Source organism: Atractosteus spatula, chromosome 18 (assembly GCF_055471065.1).
Source record: "Atractosteus spatula isolate fAtrSpa1 chromosome 18, fAtrSpa1.hap1, whole genome shotgun sequence".
Lineage (NCBI taxonomy): Eukaryota > Metazoa > Chordata > Actinopteri > Semionotiformes > Lepisosteidae > Atractosteus > Atractosteus spatula.
In genome coordinates, this window is record NC_142723.1 from 3,556,196 (window position 1) to 3,578,705 (window position 22,510).

At 37.1% G+C, this 22,510-nt stretch overlaps 1 protein-coding gene across 13 annotated transcripts in view; it reads left to right on the forward strand.

Annotated features, from left to right (window-relative positions):
- Positions 1-22,510, forward strand: part of rbfox1 (RNA binding fox-1 homolog 1) — a 648,127-nt gene that overhangs the window by 266,415 nt on the left and 359,202 nt on the right. For 12 of the 13 annotated variants that reach the window (XR_016094401.1, XR_016094402.1, XM_088936370.1 and 9 more), the window contains exon 1: positions 904-1,204. The exons of the other annotated variant lie outside the window; for it this stretch is intronic. Coding sequence is in view for 10 of the 12 variants with exons in the window: in XM_088936370.1 (XP_088792496.1) it covers positions 1,121-1,204 (84 nt within the window). In the remaining 2 variants the exon portion in view is untranslated. Of the gene's footprint in view, positions 1-903; positions 1,205-22,510 lie in introns of those variants that run through there. 13 annotated transcript variants of the gene reach the window in all.

The window sequence follows — 22,510 nt, forward strand, 5'->3', positions numbered from 1 at the left end:
TTTAATATTCTGCCTGCAAAGAGCAGTCTGATTTCTGTTCGCAGTACAGATCTGCTGCTTGGTTATGATAATGCGAGAGTGGGATGAGGTGGGTTATAAACATCTCCTCTTCCAGCACTTCAAACCAGCAGGAGGGTTGGGAAACAGTTGAGGTCCCTGGTGTTAGACAAGTCCTTTAGTCTGCCTGTGTCTGCTGCTACGCTGTGGGAAATGTTAACCCAATTTATGTAACCTGTCACCAAGCTGGAGCAGCAGATAGAGCTTTCCCATTGATCTACAGAAGCTACCTAAGGTTCCTTTCTGACATGCTTTTCAGATTACCTGTGTCACCCAAGACCTAAACACGTTTGGCCTAATACCTGTCAACATTTTAAGAATGCGGACAGAAATGGATGCATGTGGTGGGGGAAAAAATAGCATTTCAGCTGCTGTGCACAATGCACCTCACAAATCTATAACAGAGCAAGCCAGAAGTTTCAGAGTGAGCTGGCCCTCAGACACTTCACCCTGTGCACAAGGGTAGATTACAAGTTAATGCATGAAAATATTTGGCAGCATTTTATTGTTAAGTGGTTTGAATGACAGGAAGGAATGTAACGACATCTGCTAAGCCTAGTGTGATATTAGATTAGAGTAACACTGTACTGTACATGGGTTAACCTACCGCCCGAGAAAGGGGAGAATGGTTACAATAAGCAAAGAAACACATGCACCTGGAGGTGATGAAAGAGGCAGTTCAGCGGCGGCAGTGACTGTGGAGGAACCGGGGGAAGACGAGAGATGCGCAAGCACAGCGAATGGACTCGGCAAGCACAGTGACAGATGTCTGTAGTCATTTATATTGGCAACACGTGGGTACGATTCTCCAGCTTCCACTACCTCTCGCTCTGCTTCTGCTCGCTTTCTCTCCCTCTCTCTCTCTCTCTTTCTCCTCGCTCTCGCTTTCCCCCCACCGAGAAACAGGAGGCACTTTTTTCTTTTTTTTTTGCAGTCCCGACCACAATGAAATCTTGGCAGCTAATTGCAGTCGTGGGAGATGCCCTTCAGGTAAGGCGCACACAAGCTGGGGGAGAAGGGAAAATAAGCGCGTTGTAAAGAGGAGGATTTAAAGGAACGGGGGATGTTTTCAACGCGCTTCTGTGTTAATTCCGCGGCTGGCGTTTTTCCTTCTTTTTCGATAGCACCTTCTTACTACATAAAAAAGGTTAGTGCTTCTCCGCGAACGGTTGTTTTCTCGCCCTTATACAGTATGTGCGTGTGTGTGGAGGAATTCTGTTGTGATGCTCTGAATGGGAAGCTGTCGGCAGGGATGTGGTAGAGCACTTTCCAGCCAGGTGCTGCTGCACACGGTCATTCTCCTTAGATATTTAGCTTTCATCCAGCTAGGTAGGTGTCCGGGGCTAGGGGACAGAAGGTTTGATATTGATGAACGCTGAAAATAAATGCCTTGCTTTTTATTTCTTCGTCTTTTGAAATTCAAAAATAAAACGGGCATTTAAAACATTTCTTTTTCTTTCTGTTCTTTCCCTCTTTCTCTCTCCTCGGTATTCTTTCCAAATGAAAAGTGTCCAGGTCAAAAAGCTTGTCCTTTGTTGGGCACGCTTGGCAAGAGAGCTGACAGAGAACAGAATGCCGTTTCATTGTTTTACGTGTGTGCAACTTTGTAGTACCTGTATATCCTGTCCACCTCACAAGTACCCTAAGATTCGCCACTTCACTTCAGTGCAATGTGTTGACTTTATTGGAAAGTTAAATTAGAATCGAAAATGTATTTTAGCATTACACGAACAAGCTGTCTTGCGCTCATTTAACGTTGTTTTCTTCATCTGATATCACAAATGTAAGTGGTGTGCATGAAATTGTCAATTACCCTTTTGCGTAAAAAAAACGCAATTGAGCCATTTTTACATGCGGTGAAGTGTGAAATTCCACATTAGAACGACACCACGCATTTCTAAAATAAGACAGATATAATGGGCGTATTTTATACGTATAATTATACGACCTGAGAGCAATGTCTTTTTTTTTTACACGATGTGACTTCACTCCCCCCCCCCCAGTTTGGAGACAGTTGTCATTCGGGCCCGGAGAAGTTGAGTTCCGTAGAGACAGACGCGTATTATTTAAATACCCATCTCTTACAAACCTGTACCATTTTCTTTCTGATGCCCCTCTGCCCGATCTTAACGTTAGGAGTTGCGTGCTGCTCGTAAGCGCATGGAGGTGTTCGGAAGAAAACAGACTCGGCGATGTAACATGTTTTCTCTGCGCAACGTGAACAAAATGGCCAAATGATTAGCTGTAGCTGTATGAATACTTTTTTAGAAAGGCAAAATCTCAATTAACTCATTCTTTGGCGGGAACAATTCGGTAGACATTTTTTGATCATGAAGATGCTTTAGGTTCCACGACACGAATCAACTGTTATCTTTTGATTGGTGAAATTGTCTACAATACCTCAGTTAAGGGCTTCAGCTGTGGGGAATGGGAGTTAGCAATGACAGTGTATCTCCTGTATGGTTAAAAATAATCGGGACACAATAACTATTGTGACGTTTCTAATTAACATACGTCTTATTCTCATTAAATCTTATGATCCTAATATCACCTTCTGCTGCCGTATTAGGGATTAGGTCCTACAGTTCAAGCAAAGCGTGATTTTACTCGATATCTCATTAACAAATTATTTAGCATATTATTTTTCTGTGGTTTAATGTGAGAGGATATCTGTACGTGCATGTAAATATTTAGTTCCAGCATGCCTTTTTATTATCCTGGCTAGTGGTAGTAGAGTTGTTAAATCTGCCCAAGAACATAGAATCACTCTTGTCCGCTAATTAGAACTGATTATAATAAGAACACGTTGATGCTCCTAACTTGATTTGCATTGTGTCTGTGATTCCTCATTAGTCTAGCGGTGCAGCTGGTCTTCATCTCTTCGGGTACTCTGTGCATTGTGCGTGTTCCTATGCAAAAAAAAGTAGTAGTTCGTTGGGGATAAATCTACTGTATACTCAGTGTTGTTTTGTTTTGTTTTTTTGCTTGAATGTGCACATCTGCAAATCATTATCTGGCTTTCCCTACAGCAGTTTGGAACTAAAAAGTTTCCCACTTTGACAGAGAAGAATGCTCATCCTGCAACAGGGTGTCTTTTGAATATCAAACACAACATTCCTACGAGTTGTTAAAGTACCTTTGCTCATTAATGCACATTATAATAATGCTGCAATGACCCAGTTTTTTTTGTCATTTTTACCCTGCTATTGGAATTTCTAATATAAACTGTTCATCAACGATACGATTGGGGATAAATACACAGAGCACTGAAAAAACAAATCAAATACCTGTTCAACTTCACAGATGAATTCATCCTTGTTTTGAATTGCATGCATGCTTTCATTTTATTCTTTCTGCCATTTGAAACCTTTATCAGTCATTTACGACTGGAAATATCTCCCTCATACAATTAGAAAAGTAAGGGCCTTTGTGTTCAACTTTTTGTGAAATACAGCTGTATGAGCCAAGATATTCTAACACATTATGGTATGAAGAGGATGGGAAAAATATTCATTCTCTTCCATACGAATGTATGGATAATTTTAGTAACTACTTTTGTTAATTCTCCCATATGCCATTTGCAAATATAATAAAATATAATTAATTTGAGTTGAAGCAATCTCTCTTATTCTTAAATGTCTCTGCCAAGTAATTATCTCTGTAATGATTTCATGTCTTTTATCCAAAATGAAATAGACATATTACCCATCTCTCATTTCAAAGCAGTTGCATCAAGAGGCACTTTTCTAAAATTAAAAACTGCTCACAGGTTCAAAACAGTAAGATCCACTGGCACTGTTACAGTTTACATGCAGCTTTGGTTAAATCACTTTATAATTGCCAGAAGAGGTATAGATCGAGGTGTCCCCATTACATTATTTCAGTTTTCAGGGTTTTTTTTAAACCTCCAATTAACGTGGTGATCACATCAACTGTGTATTAAGCAAGCTGTGCTTCCTATGTTCTGCTGTACCAAAAGATTATATGAATAAAGATGATGTACTGTATGTACTTTACAAATTACAGTACATACAATCATAAAAAAATCAAGATTTTTTTCCTGCTTTTCCTTATGAGCAATACAGTGTCAATATAATCATTTTAAGAGAGTATTTCATAAATGCAAAGCAATGTTCTTACTATCATTTATTCCAATCTTTTCGAATTCTGTATGTTCTTTCAGAACACACTTTTCACTGATAGAATCTATCCAGACATCTTTCCAGTGTTTAAAATGCAACAAAGTGGCCTTGAGGGTTTATGTCTCAGAAAATGAGTACATTTACAGTATGTACTATATGCCTTTAGGAATAAGTTTTTCCAGTCATGCTGAGAAGGGTCCTGTGTTCGTAAGGTTACATTTGCTTGAAGGGAGTAAATTTTACACTTACTTTACAGTAGTTACATGTTTCCAGAGTATGACTATAAAAGTGGAATTACAAGATAGCAAAGGGCCCCATATGTATGTTATGATGTCTTATGTAAGATTTAGCATTTATTTAATTTATGTAATTAGGCACATGAAGGATAAGAGTTTTGGGCATTATTTTTTAACAAGAATATACAGAAGAAAGGTTTATGTATGTCATGCATTAAAAGTAGGCCAGTTATGCATTTATGTAATTACATCCAAGAGCATATTTTCTTTTAAAAAAAAAACAAGCTTTAGTCACTAAATCCTCATTCTACAAGACATAAAAAAGCAAGGAGGACACAAAATGCCTGGTTACTGTAATTGAAAATGGATAAATACATTTAAATTGCTTGTTATTATTTATTGATGACAAATAAAAATGAATTTATTTTATCTCTGCGTAGAGAGCGAAAGTAGAGTTAAATTACTATGTTTAAACTGTTGATTGTCTGACAATGCAGAATATGTACATATGAATATATGTGTGCATACTGTATATCGAGAATGATAGTTTTAGAAATATGTACTGAGAAACAAAAAAGGTTTTTTTTTCAAAAAAAGATTTTTATGTTATGCACAAGATTTAATTTTAAAAAATAATTGATTTCAGGATGCTGTGGATACGATACTATCTTCAGTTGTTTACAAAGAAATGTAAGTATAGAGTTGCAGTATGGTTGCAAGAGAAATCAAGTTAGCAACATGTTTCGTGTTCAGAAGCACATTTTTACACAAAGGTTTGTGGAAGAGTAGACCAAGCTGGCCAGTTAAATTGTAGAATCTGGTTTCTTTTAAGAGACAACAGGACAAGATTTTCAGATCAAATAGCTCCCAGAACCTAACAAGCTAGAAGGGCTTAATGTTACAAATCCAATTGTGTGTATCCATTCTTATGTTCATACTCCATTGTGCCTTTTCAGTTCTCTCTTGTTTAATTCATAAGACATATTTTTTGGCATAAATTACTAACAACAAAGCAAAGCACCAGTGGTTACTGAATTTATGTAACAGTCAATTATAATAAATTATTTCTTGGTGTTAATTACATTTGGTGTTGTTGCTTTTACTTATCTCTGTTTGCATTTCAGTGGCAGTAAGTGGCAGAATTCCTGCAGATACACTTCAAAGCGCACTTCTGTTACCGTTTGTAAAACCCTGGAGGGTGTGAACATCCTACCCTGTGATCCTTTATCACTCTTTAACCTGTATCATCATTAATGAGAATGCAGAAAAGGTGCTAAGCCGTTCAATAGTTTGTTACGTCTTTGTTATCAGCAGAGACTGGCGTTCATGGGCAATGACAAGTTCCGAGTACTCGATGCCCTGTTCACAATTTGGCCAGAGGTCTTTCTGCTGTCCCAGTGGGAGTCTGTGTTATTTTTGTACTGAATCAAAGCAGATATTCTCTTCTTCAAAACTGCTGTATTTGGCACTTTTTTTTAAAACTAATGGATTTACACAGCTTGGTGAGTCTCTAGGAAAAAGTTGATATGAAGAAGAAAAAAGAGGTTTGCGTTGAGTTTTCCTTACTTTAAATATTTTCTTTACCTGCCAGGCATTTGTCCATTGCTCTCCTGAGATGAAGTCATGCAGTCTGGTGCACTGCCAGAAGTACTGAGTGGAATGAATGGCTCAAATGCTCAGAGAAGACCTTGGACTTTGCAGCTCTATTAAGCATTCCTGAGCTTTGAAGTTTTCAGAAATTAATACAGGTGCAGCACATGTAGTGCTTCAGAGAGGGTGTTAATTCTGGCTCCACGATAATGACCTGTCAGGTAGAAGGGGGTTTGGTTTAGAACCCTTTAGCACTCCATTTGCTTCACAAAAACAAAGCACCTGTTTATGAAGAATCGGTCCACTGTTATTTCTCTTGTTTACATATTCAATTGAGTTGAAACGCTGGAATATGAATGCAAATTTGCATTTGGGAGTGAGAAGTATTGGTTTGCATGCGTTAAGTGTAAAGGCCTGAGCTGTGTCCTGTTCTGTGGTTCTGCCCTCCCTCACCCGTGTTTAGTAGTAACAGTTAAACCGAGTACCATCTCGCCTGCTTTGTGTTGTACAAAAGACACTATTAATAATGTTCATTAGCAAGGCGTGCGATTCCACTAACTTTCTCTTTGCAGCAATGGGAATCATTACCTGAAGGAGCAAAAGAGTTTCTGTGCTCTTAAGTGTCAGTGGCTCTGTATAGGCAACACCAGCAATGGTACTGTACGTGTTTCTCTTTAGGCATGTGAGTACGGAGGCTGCCACTGTTAGCTGAGATATAAAACACTGCTGGGAATTCTAAATTGCGTGGGTATGCAATAATTCTGGTTTATAAGAAAAACTGGTATGTGTGTGTACTTGTGTATCCTGTTTATTGAAACATGACAGACTTAAAACAATGCAAAACAATTTCCAGTCTAAATCCTTAGCTTGGGAAATGAAACATCCGAGGATTTGATTGACTGTGCAGGAACAGGAAATGCCATTAACCCAAAGTAAAGATTATGTGCTCCCTAATTCACACTAGATTTTGAGAATGCCCCCCATAGTCAAACGTACACACCCAACTTCTGTTTGATATTAATTAAAGGCGAACTGCAGCGCTATTTTCATATTTCGGGGTTAGAAAGAATTGTCATTGATGAGTGCATTTCAAATCGCGATCAAAGTAAAATGTATACGGTAACTCGTAAAATCTCCAACCTGTTTTTATTTACTCGAACTGTAGGTGACATTACATTAGTCATTATGGAGACTACTGAGGAGGAAGGGCAAATGTCTCATGTCACAAATTGTGGAAACTTACTTTCACTTTTACTTTACAAAGTTACAAAGTTCACAATTTTGTGCTTATTTTGGATTTTTAAATTTTTTTTCTATACCGTCAGTGAATTGGCTACCGAGATTTAATAACTGCTCTGAGAAATTGGGTCTGCAGTTCCTCTTTAAAGCAGTTGAACCGATATAGAAATTAAGAAAGGGAAAGCACTGATGAAGATTACATGTCATTGAAGGCAGTCATTAGTGTGTCAGTTGAGCTGATCTAAAGATGCTTCTAGTATTCTGTTTCCACTGTTCGCTACACACGTACCAGCTGCATCAGACTTTAAAACGAGCCGTTGACTGTAGTGCAGACTGTAAAAAAGGGATAGTTTCTAACGCCGGACACATAATCCAGTGGGGCTCACCAGCCATAAAAGCTGGACATCTTTACTACCTGATACATCCTGGCCTGGCAAAATAGGCTCTGCATGACCAATTTATTAAGGATTAGTGTGCTGGGATGTTGAACCAACAGTGGAATAGAGAATTGGGACATTACAGTCTGCTAGTATTCGGGGATTTTTTCAGTTGGTAATGTAAAATTGAACAAAAATTAAAGGCTAAATAAACTTTGCAGCATTTAATTAAATCACCATCACTTTCTCAGGCGATTCACAATCTATTTTGTTTCCGATTTGGGACTTTCAGCTCTAGATATTGCTGTTTACAGCCTATTGACACGCAGACTTTAATATTCTTTGTGTCCAGTATTTCAGAAAGTTTGGTTCAGCTGATTAATTAAAAGAATAATGTACCTTTGAAAGTAGTTTGTTAAAAATAACTTATTTGACCTAGTGTGATTAATGACAATGTCGTATTGATTAAGGACAAGATATTTTATGTGTCCTTTACTACAGGCACTTGTGAAATATCAGGGGAAATAGTGTTGCATAGACTGTGCTAAAAACAAAGTGCCAATGGGACCTTTGTAAAGCTTTTTTCACAGATCTGATATGTGATAGCTTTATTTCTGATAAGCTGTTTATTCAGCAGGAATTGTAAAAAAATATCAATGATAAACTTTTACAGGATACATACAGTACTGTAAGCACACAAGACTGTCCTTTGTTTATACATTCATTTTCTTTACAATCTTAAAATCTTCTTAAAGGACAATCTTAAAATCCATGTTTTAAAATGTCTAGGATACAATACAGTCATAAACTGGACATATATTCAGCATCTATTGCTAAGAGCACTTTTTTCTTGAATAAACCCAGTTTCTTTAAAAAGTACCACAATATTAATACACCCTCAGTCAGGAATTCCTGCCCCTAGTCCTGGAGTTTCCATTCAAACAGAACTCTTTAGTTCATTAAGTCCTTACTTTAACTAATTTGTTACTTGACTGAATCCTTTGCAACTTTCTTTTACTCAGCATTTGGTGATCCTAACTTACATATGATACACTGTACTTAAAGAGCAACCTCCAACATATTGAGCAACTGAAAACAGTTAAAAAGACTTCACATTAATAATAATAATAATAAACTTTATTTTATATAGTGCCTTTAAAGGTGGCTTCTCAAAGCGCTTTACAGGATGACAATAACAATAAATAAACTGGTAATAAATGCTTAATGTTATTATTGATCAGTTAAGGTTTCAATTAAGTATCTGCGAGTCCAACTGGAAGCAGAAGTAATAATAATTGTTATTATTCCTTACTCTTATATAGCGCTTTTCTGGACACTACACTCAAAATGCTTTATAGGTAATGGGAATTTTCCTCCACCACCACCAATGTGTAGTCCCAGCTGGATGATGCAACGGCAGCCATAGTGCACACAGTATGCTCACCACACGCCAGCTATCAGTGGGGAGGAGAACAGATTAATGAAGCCAGTTCAGAGATGGGGATTATTAGGAGGCCATAACTGGTAAGGGCCAATGGGAAATTTGGCCACGATGCCGGGGTAACGCCCTTACTCTTTTCAAGAAACACCCTGGGATTTTTAATGACCACAGAGAGTCAGGTCCTTGTTTTTACATCTTATCTGAAGGACGGAGCCTTTTTAAAGTATAGTGTCCCCATCGCTATGATAAGGAATGATAAGGACTGGAAACCCCTGCTCTGTGCAATGTTTTTAGTGGCTTAAAATGGCGCCCCAGCTTGGCCACATGTGGGCAGTGGAAATATAAGATGAATAGCAGTAAAAAGCTTTGCTCCTCTAATGAATGGGCCTATATAGAGTCTCTCGTTAATTAGACGCCCGCCTCTCTAACAACATCCCCTCGTTTCTCTTTCCCTACGAAATGTAATTGATTTTTTGTTGTTTGTTCTTGTATTACACAGGGAGCACTGGAAGCATTTTTGTGATAAGTACACATACAAATGGGTATATTGTAGTGCCTGCTGGAATAAACACATTGATGCATTTTTAACAAAAGAGACTAGTATATGGCTCTTGGGCCCTGGATTCGATTTTGCCTGTGGCAGCTTATTTGAGAAGTTTGTTTGTTCTCCCTCTGTCCATGTGTATTTTCTTTGGGTGCTCTGGACCCTTTCTACCTTCTAAAGAATCTGTGCCCACTTGGTAATTGTGCCCATGTGCTTGTGTTGTGTATGTTTACCCTGTGATAGACTGGCATCCCATCCAGGGTATACAGTAGTTCTGAGTTATGCTTCAGGAATTAGCTCTGATAAAGAAGGACAGCAGATAATATATATATTTTGTTGTTACTGGCTTTATAGATCATATCATGATATTGTATAAAGCAATTTACAGTATGAGAGAATATCTGCTTGTTTAATGTGTTAATGTTTTCATGAATGAAAGGTTTTCATGTGTTTGTTTTGACAAGGAGTCCTTGTAAATAATTGGGTGGCGATAACATTTATTCCATAGCAGATTGAGTGATTGCATGATTTAGTTTGAGCTTAATTAGCCACACAGTAGGTAACTACTTCAGATGTGTTTATTAATGCCTCGCTTCCATATGCAACAAAAAACAAGGCTTTAAGTCAGGGCTTGATTCTGAAACATGAATAAGGGCAGCTCTCAATGTTTCTTTGCCATGTCTTCCCGTATCAATACCTTAGAGAACTTGCACCTGTTCTTGTGTTTTGCTTATCTGCAATATTTCTAAAGCATTTCTGTTGGTCCTAGGACTCTGAAAGCATTGAATTGTTTTTTTTTTATTTTAAAAAAGCATCTTTAAAATATGTCCCTTTTAACTCAAAAGTGGTTTGTTTGGTCACAGCTGTATGTGTACTCTTGAGAAGCTCTCAGGTTGGTTTAATGTCTTTACTTTAAAAATGTGCCTTATTTTTTAGAAACTGAAAGGATGCTCCAATATTCTGTACTGTGGCATATTTGTTTGTTGTGTATTTACAGCATACAGAATATCTTCTGTGCCTGGATGAAAGATAATCAAGATTGTAAAAATGCTTTTAGTTTGATTAAAAGGCTGTTATTAAGAGAGGTCATAATGTAGCTGTCAGCCATAAAGATTTGAAGATTTGAGTCCGGTCCATTACTGTTCATGTTACTGTTTAAAGCAAGCTTTTAGGTGCTCATTTTGTGGCCTTTTAACCTTTAACTTTTATTCTGAGGTAACTGAGAAAGGATCATAAACTTGTCCATAAAGTGTTTTTGACCTGCCCCTTTTAGACAAACACACATGAGTAGAAGGTCTTTCACCTTTCAGTTATTCATCGGGACCTGTCTCCTCTGTAGGTCTGTTTACGAGTTATGTAAGGCCTCCCTACAACCTGGCACCTTTTCTTTCACTGAGGCTGATTCAGTTGACATTTCTTGAAAAGAAAAGCTGTTTTTCCTTGTCAGTTTTCAAGGCAGACTACGGGTCTAACTTGTGGTCTTTTAGTTTGAGTTTGAAGGTTAGAGTGACAAAGAGCATGAAACACTAGAGGAGTGCATTCTGCACTGGTTCTGTAATTTTACCTCCTGAGATGCATAGCAATATGTTATGATCTCCTATTATAACTGTTTCATGGGCTAAAGCTAATCAGAGACCTCTTCCCCTCTTTGTTTTTTTTTTATTTTGGATAGTTTTGCCATTTTTTTCAGACAAAACCGCATGTAAAAAACTAATTCAAAAAAGTAAGCTGAACAAAAGTGTGACTGCTCACACAAATTCTCTGGACTATTTGCTAAAATCCTTCAGTGTTCAGTCCTTAATGTAATATCTGTATGAAGAACATGATTTACAAGAGCAGAGGTAAAAAAGAATTCACCACAAGTTACCCAAGAAACATGTACATCAGTCAAAGAAAGATAAAAATCTTGGACTGACATTTTGTTATTTAATAACCGTTACAGTCATGTAATTTATAATATTTTAAAACAGGCAGGCAAATACCTAATATTTTTGCATAATACATTTAAAAAAATGTTTTTCAGTAATCTTAATAGCATGGTACCGATTTTTTCAGGTGTATGAATAAATCTCTAGGTCATTGTATATGTAACCTGACAATCAGAACTTCTGCCACGGACCGTGATTCAGACAAAGATAAAAGTCAAGAGGTGCACTTAGATTTTGAAGATGATATAATGCGAGTATGAGTGGGAAAATGTGTAATGTTTTGCCCGGTGCTTGGTGATTCATTGCTGAAGCCCTGTACCGTTCATACTCTGACTCTGTGTAGACAAAGCTTAAATAGATTTTTTGTTGTCTGTTTTTCCAGAGCTTTTAACTATGATTCCCTTTAATAAACAATTCAGGAAACCTTGGCATTTGTCATAATTATTTGGGATCTCTTCATTATTTTTTTTTCCATAATTAATTTCCCCAGTCTGTGAGGCCCGATTTTCATGTTTCTGAACCCCATTGCTGGAAGCGCTTTCTAAGAACCAGATGTCCAATTCCCAGCCATGCAGGAGGATAGGGCTAGACTTCTTTGGTCTTCATTAGACCTCTTCTTAAATCAGTTTTTATGGCTGCCAAACCATCTGCTTAAAAACTCAGAGGAAAATGCTCGTAATTGTGATTACTGCGATCCATGCACATGAACTGTCTTTTAGGTTAGCGTTATAACCAACAGTTGGAGCTAGCATTAGGTTTAAAGTTATATTGTACAGTAGTTAGAGTTATGGATACAGTAAGTATTCAGGTGATAGGGTTGGACATACAGTAAAAGTCAGAGCAAGAGTTAATCTTGGTTTTCCAAAGTCTTTGGAATGGGGGATCAGATTAGGGATAGATTTGAGGGTAGGGTTATAAGGGTAGTTACAGTCAGAGTTAGTGTTAGGTGATGGGTCAAAGTTTAAATAGATGTGGAATTACAAAAGGGCTTATGGAAAGGTTGGGTTTTTTGGTTGTACAGTGTGTTAAGATCACATTTATTTATATGTGTCATTATATTCACAGTTGTCAATTGAGATTTGTTTTGTTATGACCTTTGTAAAGTAGGCATTTACTGTAGTGTTTCTGATTTCTTTAAGAGCATTTGGGATAAACAGTGGAGATTTATTGCAATGGTCTTGAAAAACTGATAGACACACACAAAGCATTGTAGAACAGTTCACACAATAAAAATAAAAGCTCAAACATTTTCACTGCTACAGTATGATAACGATTAGCCAAAATGATCAGTTTACCACTACAGGATGGCAATGAATGAGTAATGTTCATTTGTGACATAAAATCCTTAAAATTCAGTGCTTGTCTTATAGTCCCTATATATAATAGTATATACTGTATAATAATTAATAATCTGAATGTATTTACTGTATTTAAATCAGAAATAAACAGTCATTCTGAGACTCTCTAAAGCTGCTTTTATATTTAGGCTTTAGCGTGTGTTTAGTCTAATTGTGAGTTTGCTGCAAATGTTTCTCCATTAAGAGAAGAGTATAATTTTGTTTAATTCCCCTAATAAATATTTATACACCTGGAATTTGCATAACCTGAGCTATTATTGTAATATAGTGTAACATAATCAGTAGCTTGTTCTTGGCGATAATTTTCTACCTTTTTAGCTTTCTTGTTGAGTTTAAACATTGTCCTCAAAAACGTCTTGAAGCAAAGCATTCAAACAAAAATTTGATAAGCTGATGTTTAATATTTCTGTAATTTTTTAACTATTAACATATACTGGGATATCTTGGGAATACATTCTCCAGCAGAATGAGGCCTGGTTACAGTTGCAGTTGGCTTTGACCATATATAGTGGTGTAATTGCATTATATTGTAAAATCGTATTTTTTAAAGTAAAAATAATACATATACATATTAGAGTCCTTAATGTGTTTATCAAAATCGAAATTATTTTTGCCATAGAATGAGTTATATTACACTCATCTTCAGATTAACAAGGAGAACCATTTCATTTGCAAAACTCTTGGTGTGTAGAAATGATCAAACACACACTCAAGCCATGGTCCATGCACACACTCCCCAACAAGTCAAACCTCATTGAGCTTATAAAGTATTTAGTGTATTCTGCTCCCCTGTACAGCCATCTGTTGTAATGACAGTACAAAGTGTTGGAAACAAGAACAAATGCATGTTTATGAGAGCACTCTATAAAATCTTAACGAAGAGAAGACACCAGACACAGCTCAGCTAGCGGTACTGGATAGGGAGCAAAGCTAAACCATGCATGACAAGAAACATTACAAATGAGAAAATCTACAGTACCTTGTCTGGTAACTAATTGATCCGGGGATCTTATGGAGCCATGTCTTTAAGATGCTGAGGTACTGGCTTCAATTGCATGGCTGGCTAGATGGTCCCCACAGCCCTGTTTGCAAAGAAGTGCCTTCTCTCCTCAGTTCTAAAAGCAGTTTTCCATGGTTTCCACTTGTCTCATCGGGGTCTTGTTTCATTGTTTTTTGGATTTTGATTTTGAAGACGTCCACTGTGTAGACAGCCAGTAGCTTTTCATGACTTTTGGACCTCAGTTGACTTGTATTCAGCACAGTAGCTTTTGATACATGTTGGGTTAGATGGAAAAAAAAGGGAAGATAATTTTGGTCTGAACCTAACATTGGACAAAAGCGATAAAAGACCCAGATTCCCAAACATTTACAGTATAATAGATTGTTGAAGCTGAATATGGGTATATTTGTCACTTGGAGTTAAATGATCAATTAACTGAATTTTCTTGGTCACTTGTCTTTTTTTACACATTAACTGAAGATAAAACTAGAGAATATAACCTTTATGCAGAAACAGAATGCAATGCTTGAGTTGATGCACATTGTCATGTCTATGTGTGTTGGTGTGAATGTAATTCAACCCATGGTTGAAGCATACGTACCCATAAACCTCTTGTCCCATTATTTCACCATTTTGTCTGGAACAGATTCACAAGAGGTGTGATTATGATCCCCATGTGGCTGTGATTTTGCAGCAGAAGCTTGTAATTTCGAGCAGCTGGGATGATGCAGGTCTGTAATCGATAGGGTGTGATGTATCTGGAGTTCTCATTATTGTAATGTACCGACATCTCTTCAGTGACCTGAGAGCCCCGAGCTGGCTGATTGGACTGTTGATTTATTGCGCAATCTTGTAGGGCAAACTATAACTTCGCTTGGAATAAGAAATTGTACATTTATGGTGGTTGTTCCAGTCCTAGGTCATTAAGACCTTCTGATGTAATCGATAGTCGTGCTTGCTGATGGCTGGTGAATGAAGTAGTCAAGGAGAATATTAACAGATAAGAGAAATAAGAGCTGGTTTAGTGACCCCCTTGAATTAATGTAATACCTCACAGGTGATTTAATGAAGGTATTGATATCCATATTTCTTCCTTGGCTGTCATTCCTTTATACTTCCATTGTACTTTTTCAGAGCAAGCTTTTTCATTTCAATTTTAGTGTTTTCTGTCTGTAAATGGATTAATGCATAAATACTCTGATTTTTGTGCTGATTTTGTGTGTATCTCTAGGAACAGGAAGACATATTATGCTGAAACTTCAACTGCAAGTAACTTCAGCCGTCTGGTACACTCGTACTCTAAGATTATGAGCGTGGTGTGCGTAGGAAAAAGCTCCAAATCCGTTCATTGGTCACCTGGATCAAACAGGTGTTTATGTAGTGGCAACAGCACGTAGACCATCATATCCTGGGTATTCTGATTCAGGAGTGTGTAGCTCTTCGGATGAGTATCCACCTGTGCATCAAAACATTCAGTGCAGCTCACCCTTCTTTCTCTGTGCATGCGTCTCAATCCATTAAGACAAAACGTGCTCGGAAAAAAGATGTATTCATTTATTCCTTGCTGAGTATTGAAAGGCAATGAGGTTAAAGTTGAGCATGCTCCATTTTCCCCTTACAAATGTTGGTTTTGTTGTACCATTATTGCAGTGGTGATTAAATAATGAGTGTGCATTTTTTTAAAACTCAGTCCAATCAATGGAAAAAATTAAGAACCTTTTCAATAAGATGGTGTAGCTTTGTCCCAGCAGTAACTTAGACAGTGGCATTATCTGTTTTATGCTCCTTTGTTAGTTATCTTTTAACACTACTATACCTTTAGAGCAGTGCAGAGTTCGACTAGAGAATGGGTTGGGGTGGAGGGGTTTTAAAGGAGTGTGACAAAAAAAGATTCAGTGCACATGGATATTTTGTTCTGGAGCTATTGTTAGGCTAGACGAAAATATCCCAAGAAATTTCATTTTTTGAAAGGTAACTTGTAAATGGAAAAAAATAGCAACAATGGGCTTATAAACAGTGTTATCAGATACCAGATGGGGGAAGGTCATTTCTACCACTGTTTCAGATAGTGTTAATAATAGATATCTATATATGCCATTTGCCTCTATACTGAGTTTGTTTCAATAATGTTCAAGAAGAAAAAGGTCATGCAATTTGTGAACAAGACTTGCACTTTTCCATTGTTTAGAACTTCAGATCAGTTTGCCTTCTTATTTGGTATAGTGGATGGGGGTTACCTTTGACACAGGTAGATCCAGCTACTGGCGCCAAGCATTGGCTAAATATAAAGACAATGCTTTGTTTAATGTTTTAATGTCTTTTAATATAAGCAAATGTTTGAAAAGGAAGCTTTATTGGATCCAAAGTGAAGTATTTCTATTACTTAATTTGTTTGTTAGGATAGAGATTATCCTAGCACACTCATTTATTTATGGATTCACAAAAAGCACACAACAAAGGCTTGTCTTCCTTGTAACACACCTTACTCTCTTAGAAGACTTAGATAGACATTTCAGAATGTTTTTCTTCATTACATTTATAGGAAATTCTTTAAGTTTATTGTCTGTTTCTTGCACCAGCTGCTTATTAATTCTCTTAGCTTAAGCTAAGTCCCGAAGACAAGCAATTATATTGAAAGATGCTTACAATTCTTGCTTTGGAGTAGGCAGTTAAGTATGCAAACGTTTGGTTTTGTTAAGCTTTAAAATGTTAATCGTTTCAAAGTTTCGTTACAAAAAAGCCATTTTCAGCTCTAAAATACCATCTATGCAGTAAAAACTTTTCCTAGTGCCAAGAAGTCATTTTGGTTAATGCATTGATGCCTTTTAAAGACAAGGAGACTGGGTGCAACAGCAGTGTAAAGTCATCAGCTCAGTGCTGGAGGCAGTGTCTTATACCAAGACAGTGATTTTAAATGAATTAAGAACCCATGAAACAATATATCACAACTGTTTGTCTCCCAGTTCAAATGGCACCTGGTGATATGTTTGAATGAAACACAAATTGAGTTTTTTATACAGTTTTGATAGGAGTATAATCATTCTTACAGCAGAAAAGTGAAGCTCATGCTGAAAAACAAATGGCATTACGTCTGGAAAAAGGGACTTCGAATTTGCTGGTCCTGGAATGCTAGCTAGAACTAAAAAGACAGATAGTTTACAAGTTCGCCAAGGTATTTTAGCTAAAACATGGTGTTATTTCTGTCACGAAGCTGAAGATGGCATGCGGGTATACTTCATACTGGTGGCTTAGGGAAATCAATTTTGATTTGTAACAGAAAACATGATGCATAACAAAACATGAATGTAAGTTTATGGTGTATTTACAATTGGAGAATGGGGGGTTCTAGGCAAAAAATAATCTTAAAATACTGAGTATTTAAAGATTTAAAGATTGTTGCTAATGTAAAAGGAACAGCTCTCCATTACAGGTAAATATACAGTAATTGAATTTGGGCAGTGCTTCGTACTGTGCAGCAGGTGGGATTGCTGGATACACTATACAGTGTGATTCAGTTGAATGTGCATCCTAGGCACTTTGGTAATGTATTGGAGAGGCCAGCAGATGGTGGTAAAATATGTCAAAGCGTTGAGTGTTAGAGGTTTAATTGTGTTTTAGCTGTGCTCTAGATAAAAGGCCCACTCTTCCAGTGGTGAGAGCAACTGTATACAGTATACTGTACTTGCAAACTCCAGCACCTTGCATCCTTAAACTCGCAGCTTCTAACTGGAGCTTCTGGATGGATGTGGTGAGGTCTGCTTCAAGAAGATAGCTTCTTTTTTTTTTTTTTTTGGAATGCAATTAAAATTACCTAAATAATAGAGGGCTAGAAGGCAGATGAGAGTTGTTAAAGTATGTAACTGTTATCTTTGCAAGTCTTTATTTGAGCTCATCCTTAATTATTTATTTAATCTTTAGTAGCATTACCAATTAATGCTTTGCTGCCCAATTTAGACTATAATGAGGATATATTGAAGTCTTGGGACGAATGGAAGCAGTAAGGTGCCTTATCTTTGTTGGAACACACAGTCTTCCTTGGGCTCTAAAACATTTTATATTTAACTTAGTGTAAAAGACTTAACTACAGCATACTCCTGCTGAACAAGGCTCTGTGAAAAACACTGCTTGTTGGATACAGTATGTGGAGTCTTCCATAGTGTGATCAAAGGTCTGCATGCATGTCTTTGTCATGATATATGTGACTATTAAGCCCACCATATGTACTGTTTGAGTCGAATTTCAGGAACATTAATGGTATTTTTAAGAACCTTAACATTCTGAATTTTATTCATGTTACATTTAAATTGGAAGAATAGTGTTTCCATGGCATTGGTAATGCATGCATATACAGGATAAGCTCCAGGAATTAATTTAACTGAAGTGTTGCTTCCCAAAAGATAATTAATTAATATTGAATTAATTAATATTGATGACTTTCTTAAATAAATGAAGACAAGTAGACAAGTTTAATATGCCATAATTTATGAAAAAAAGTCAATGATAAGTGAATCCCTCAAAAGCTGTCATTTGCTCATAACTAATATTTCATTTTGTATTGTGTGCTCCCACAGTTCAATCAAAAAGCAGCTTAAATTCCAAAATCAGAAAACGCTTTGTCTTTCTCTCCAGCATCTAAGCTTTACTGCGTCTTTACTTAACACCAGCAATATACGTTTTCTCCACTCATGAGAACTGCAAAAGGTGATAATTTTATGGCAAGTACAACAGCTGTGATCTCCCAGCTTGAGGAGAATGAAATGAGTTATATTCGGTTCAATTGAGGTCAGCATTCCACTTGCCGGTTGAGTTCGTGGCTTAGAAAGTAAAAAAAGCTTGTTGAACATCATTGTGAGATTGGCAAATGTGTGTGGATTGTACTGGAAGCCTTTAACAACATGGCGGGTTTAAAAAGTCTGGTTTTGTGAAGTTTAAATGTATCTGAAATTTGTTCACGAAGAGCAAGTTAGGAAATATATGTATCTTAAATAAGATCCCTAATCTTGTCCTCTGGCACACTGAAATAGCCAGATGCCTTTGATTTAGTGCCGCTGGTGTGCTTATCTTTGCAAAGGTTGGGGCAGAAACCCCTAGCCTCTGTTTAATAATAATTGAACTGTTTTAAATAATGCTTTTAACTTTTGCGCAGTCCCATGGTGGACAGCCCTTTGATGACTACAAAGCGAGTGCTGAAAAAAAAAATATGGCAATAATAAAAGCTGGGCCAAAAGATGGCTTTTTTCTTTTTAACTTTGTAGGCATTAAAGCATGGGGGCGAGGGGGGGCAGGCGTTACCATGGCTGCTGTGTACGGGGGACTCGCGCTTTTTGGTCTGAATCCATGCAAAAATGTGTTACTTTACCACGCTGCATTTCTATAATGTTCACACTAAAATGGCTTCTGGAATCGAGCAAATTCTGAATTGTCATTTGTCCTGTCTTCCATCTGACTTTAAACATCCCACCCTGACATTAGAACAACCTGTTCTTTTCCTGTTAAGTGCTTAAACTATGATTCTGAGTACATATTTATACATTGCTGGTTGTTATATAATCTGTCAACTCCTGTAGTCATAAACGGGGTTATTACTGTATACTCTGCATGCTGTTCTAGGCTCTCTCTTTACTTAATTTTAAAGTTAAAGAGGTGTTGATTGTAATTAAGGAACATTCCTCTGGGACAGCATTTCAGGTAAAAGCATTTGTTTACTCTTTAATCCAACAAAGCTGAATCACTATTTCATTATGATATAAATGTAGATTGTTTCCTTACATTTACATAACAATTACTGTGTACAGTTTGAACTGAAAGTCCTTTCACATTTTCAATAGTGCTTTTATCACTCTGTGCTTTTTAGCTCTCCGTGACCTGGTAGACCCACACTAATCAATCACTTCTCAATCCCATTAAGCGTTCGTCCAGCCACTGCCTGAAATTCTGTATAGGAAACCAAACTCAGTACTTCACCGCTCATTAATCATGAATAGAAATATGCTTTTCTCTAAGGATTACAGAGCGACGGAGTTCCAGAGTTTATTTAATAAATGTTATTGCAGTTTCAGCTTCTTTCCTTTGGAAAGAGAGAAAATTCAGAGTGTGTACATCCATTTATTTCACTGAGGTTTATGGGAATCAGAATGTGGTTTTCCTAAATCTCTAGAGTTTGAAAAACTGTATTATAGCCTCAGGATAAGAATGTTTGCTCTAGCCACAGCATGCTTCTCTGCGTTTTTGAAAAGAGTTCTTCATCTCCTGATCCAGGTGGCAAAGACGGGTGGGCTTTCAAAAATTGCTACACCTGAAATATGATATTTCTCTTTGCACCATTTATCATGTACATGTTGCATGAGAGTGCATCTCTGTGCTGCTATAGACTACGTTGTGTGTGTTTGTCATGATAATTGAGCAGAATTAGCCAATAGACAGCTTCCAACATACATACAGTAGGCATTGTATACATAACTCATAAAGAATGGTGACTGAAATTATTTCCTTATTGTCACCAGTAGTTCCTGTCTATATCAGCTCGTTTAGGAGGTCGTTTATAAAACGGGCACATCCAAGAACATTTTGATCAGATCACTTATGGGATACAGTAAGTGCTGTAACACCTCTCATGCCAATGTCACAGGAAAGCCATTGAATGTCAGCCTCTCTGATTCATCTGGCCATTTTTTCTCTTTGGGTTTCTGGGTTTTTATTTAAAATGGCAAAATAAGTAAGGACATCAGAGATGAATGAGTGAGTTTATGTAGAAAGTTGTAATGACAATGACAAATATTTCTTTATTTCTGTAATTTGCAGGTTAGTGGCCAAATACTTACAGTTCTGAAAATAATAGCTGTTGCTTTATTATTTAAGGGGATGCATTTCCATTTTTTACTGAATATGAGCAAAAAATTACTGGCGTTGTTTGTGAGGTTCTTAATGGATAACATGGGCTCTGATAAAAGCATATTTAATCACGAGAGCCATCCAATGTGGCATAAAACTCAAAGAAGAAGGTGAAATACACATAACACTGCAGTTTCTCCCAAAAATAATGCGTTTGAATAAAGTACCACTAAAAATGTGTGGAGTTAAATGAGCAATTACGTTTTTTTTTATGTGCACAAATATACAGTACATTTACAATGTGCGGGTTAAAAAAAAAAGTAATTGAGCTTTTCTATTTTTGTAAGCAATCCCAGCCTTGTGCTTTTTTGTGAATAAGCAAGGCATCAGTACAGAAAGGAGCTGGCATGGTTTTTACTTCTCAGACAACCAAGCTCTCAAGTACAACTACAGAAAATTTAAAGTGGAAGATTTTAATATGGCCTTCAATGTTGTGTCTGGGGGGCTGTGGTCTGATTTGTTTTTTTACTGTCTAGAGTTGTGATTACACACAATTGTGTATCCCCTTTATTCTGGGCCAGGAATTCCAATACAATTTAGCTTGTCCACAAGATGCATTGAGCCTGAGGTTGCATATACCTATATATGTGACTCTTTTTCCTTAATGATGAGGTTAGTGATTACTCTCTTGTACAGTGAAATTAAAATTGATCCATGGTTGCAATGATATCAGACTGCTGAGCTGAACTGAGTTATGTTGTGGTAAGGCTACCTGTGGGTACGCTTCTTACTCTTGCTGGTGGTTTCAGCCTTCAGTTTTTAAAACATAATGCTGGATTTATAATAAATCAACAAATAAATAATAAATAAACGGGACACCCACCACATCATGTCCACAAAATCCCATGTCCAGAAAATCTCCAACAGGACCACATTAACAAAACACACAGCCAGCACACAAATAGTGTGTGTGTGGAGGGGACAATTATAATTCAATTCTATTCTAGATAGAACAACATTGTCCCTGCCCCACAAGGTTTTAACACCAAGACCAATCTAAGAACATCAAGGCTGGCCATTTTGGTTCTAGGTCCAGACCACACACAATTGCCATCTAGCTAACTACAGTAGCTGCAAGATATTCCAAGTTACGTTTATGCCTGTAGTGCTTAAGCAAATTACTGCAGCACGGCTTTTACTGGTTTACCTAAATAATGAAAGAATCAAAGTGTATTCATAATGACAATGAGTACTTTGAAGACAAAATTGCTCTAAGCCTCAGGCTCTCTAGGCTTGATTAAGTTTTAAAATCGTTCAATCACAAAAGAAAAAATACAATATTTTAACTTAGACATGAATGACCACTTGCATGGCAATTGGGATGGAGGATTTCTAAATGCATTTGTTATTAAGGTGCTGCTATGTTCTCTTTAAAAGTCTAGCATACCTAAACAATAGTGTTTAGAAGTCTTGAAGAAATAAATTAAAAGATAAAAGAACACATTTAAGATTATAGTGTTTCATCACATCACTTTCAATAACTACTTTTCCAGTTCAGGCTGAGATTGGCCTGGCGCCTATCCTGGAAAGCATTGAGTATAAGGTGAGATACAACCTGGATATGACACCAGTCCATTGCAGGGCAGACACACACACACACACTCACACCAGGGCCAATTTTCCCAGAAGGCAATTAACCTAGCAGTGTGTTTTTGGATTGTGGGAAGAAATGGCAGCACCTGGAGCAAACCCATATGAATACAAAGA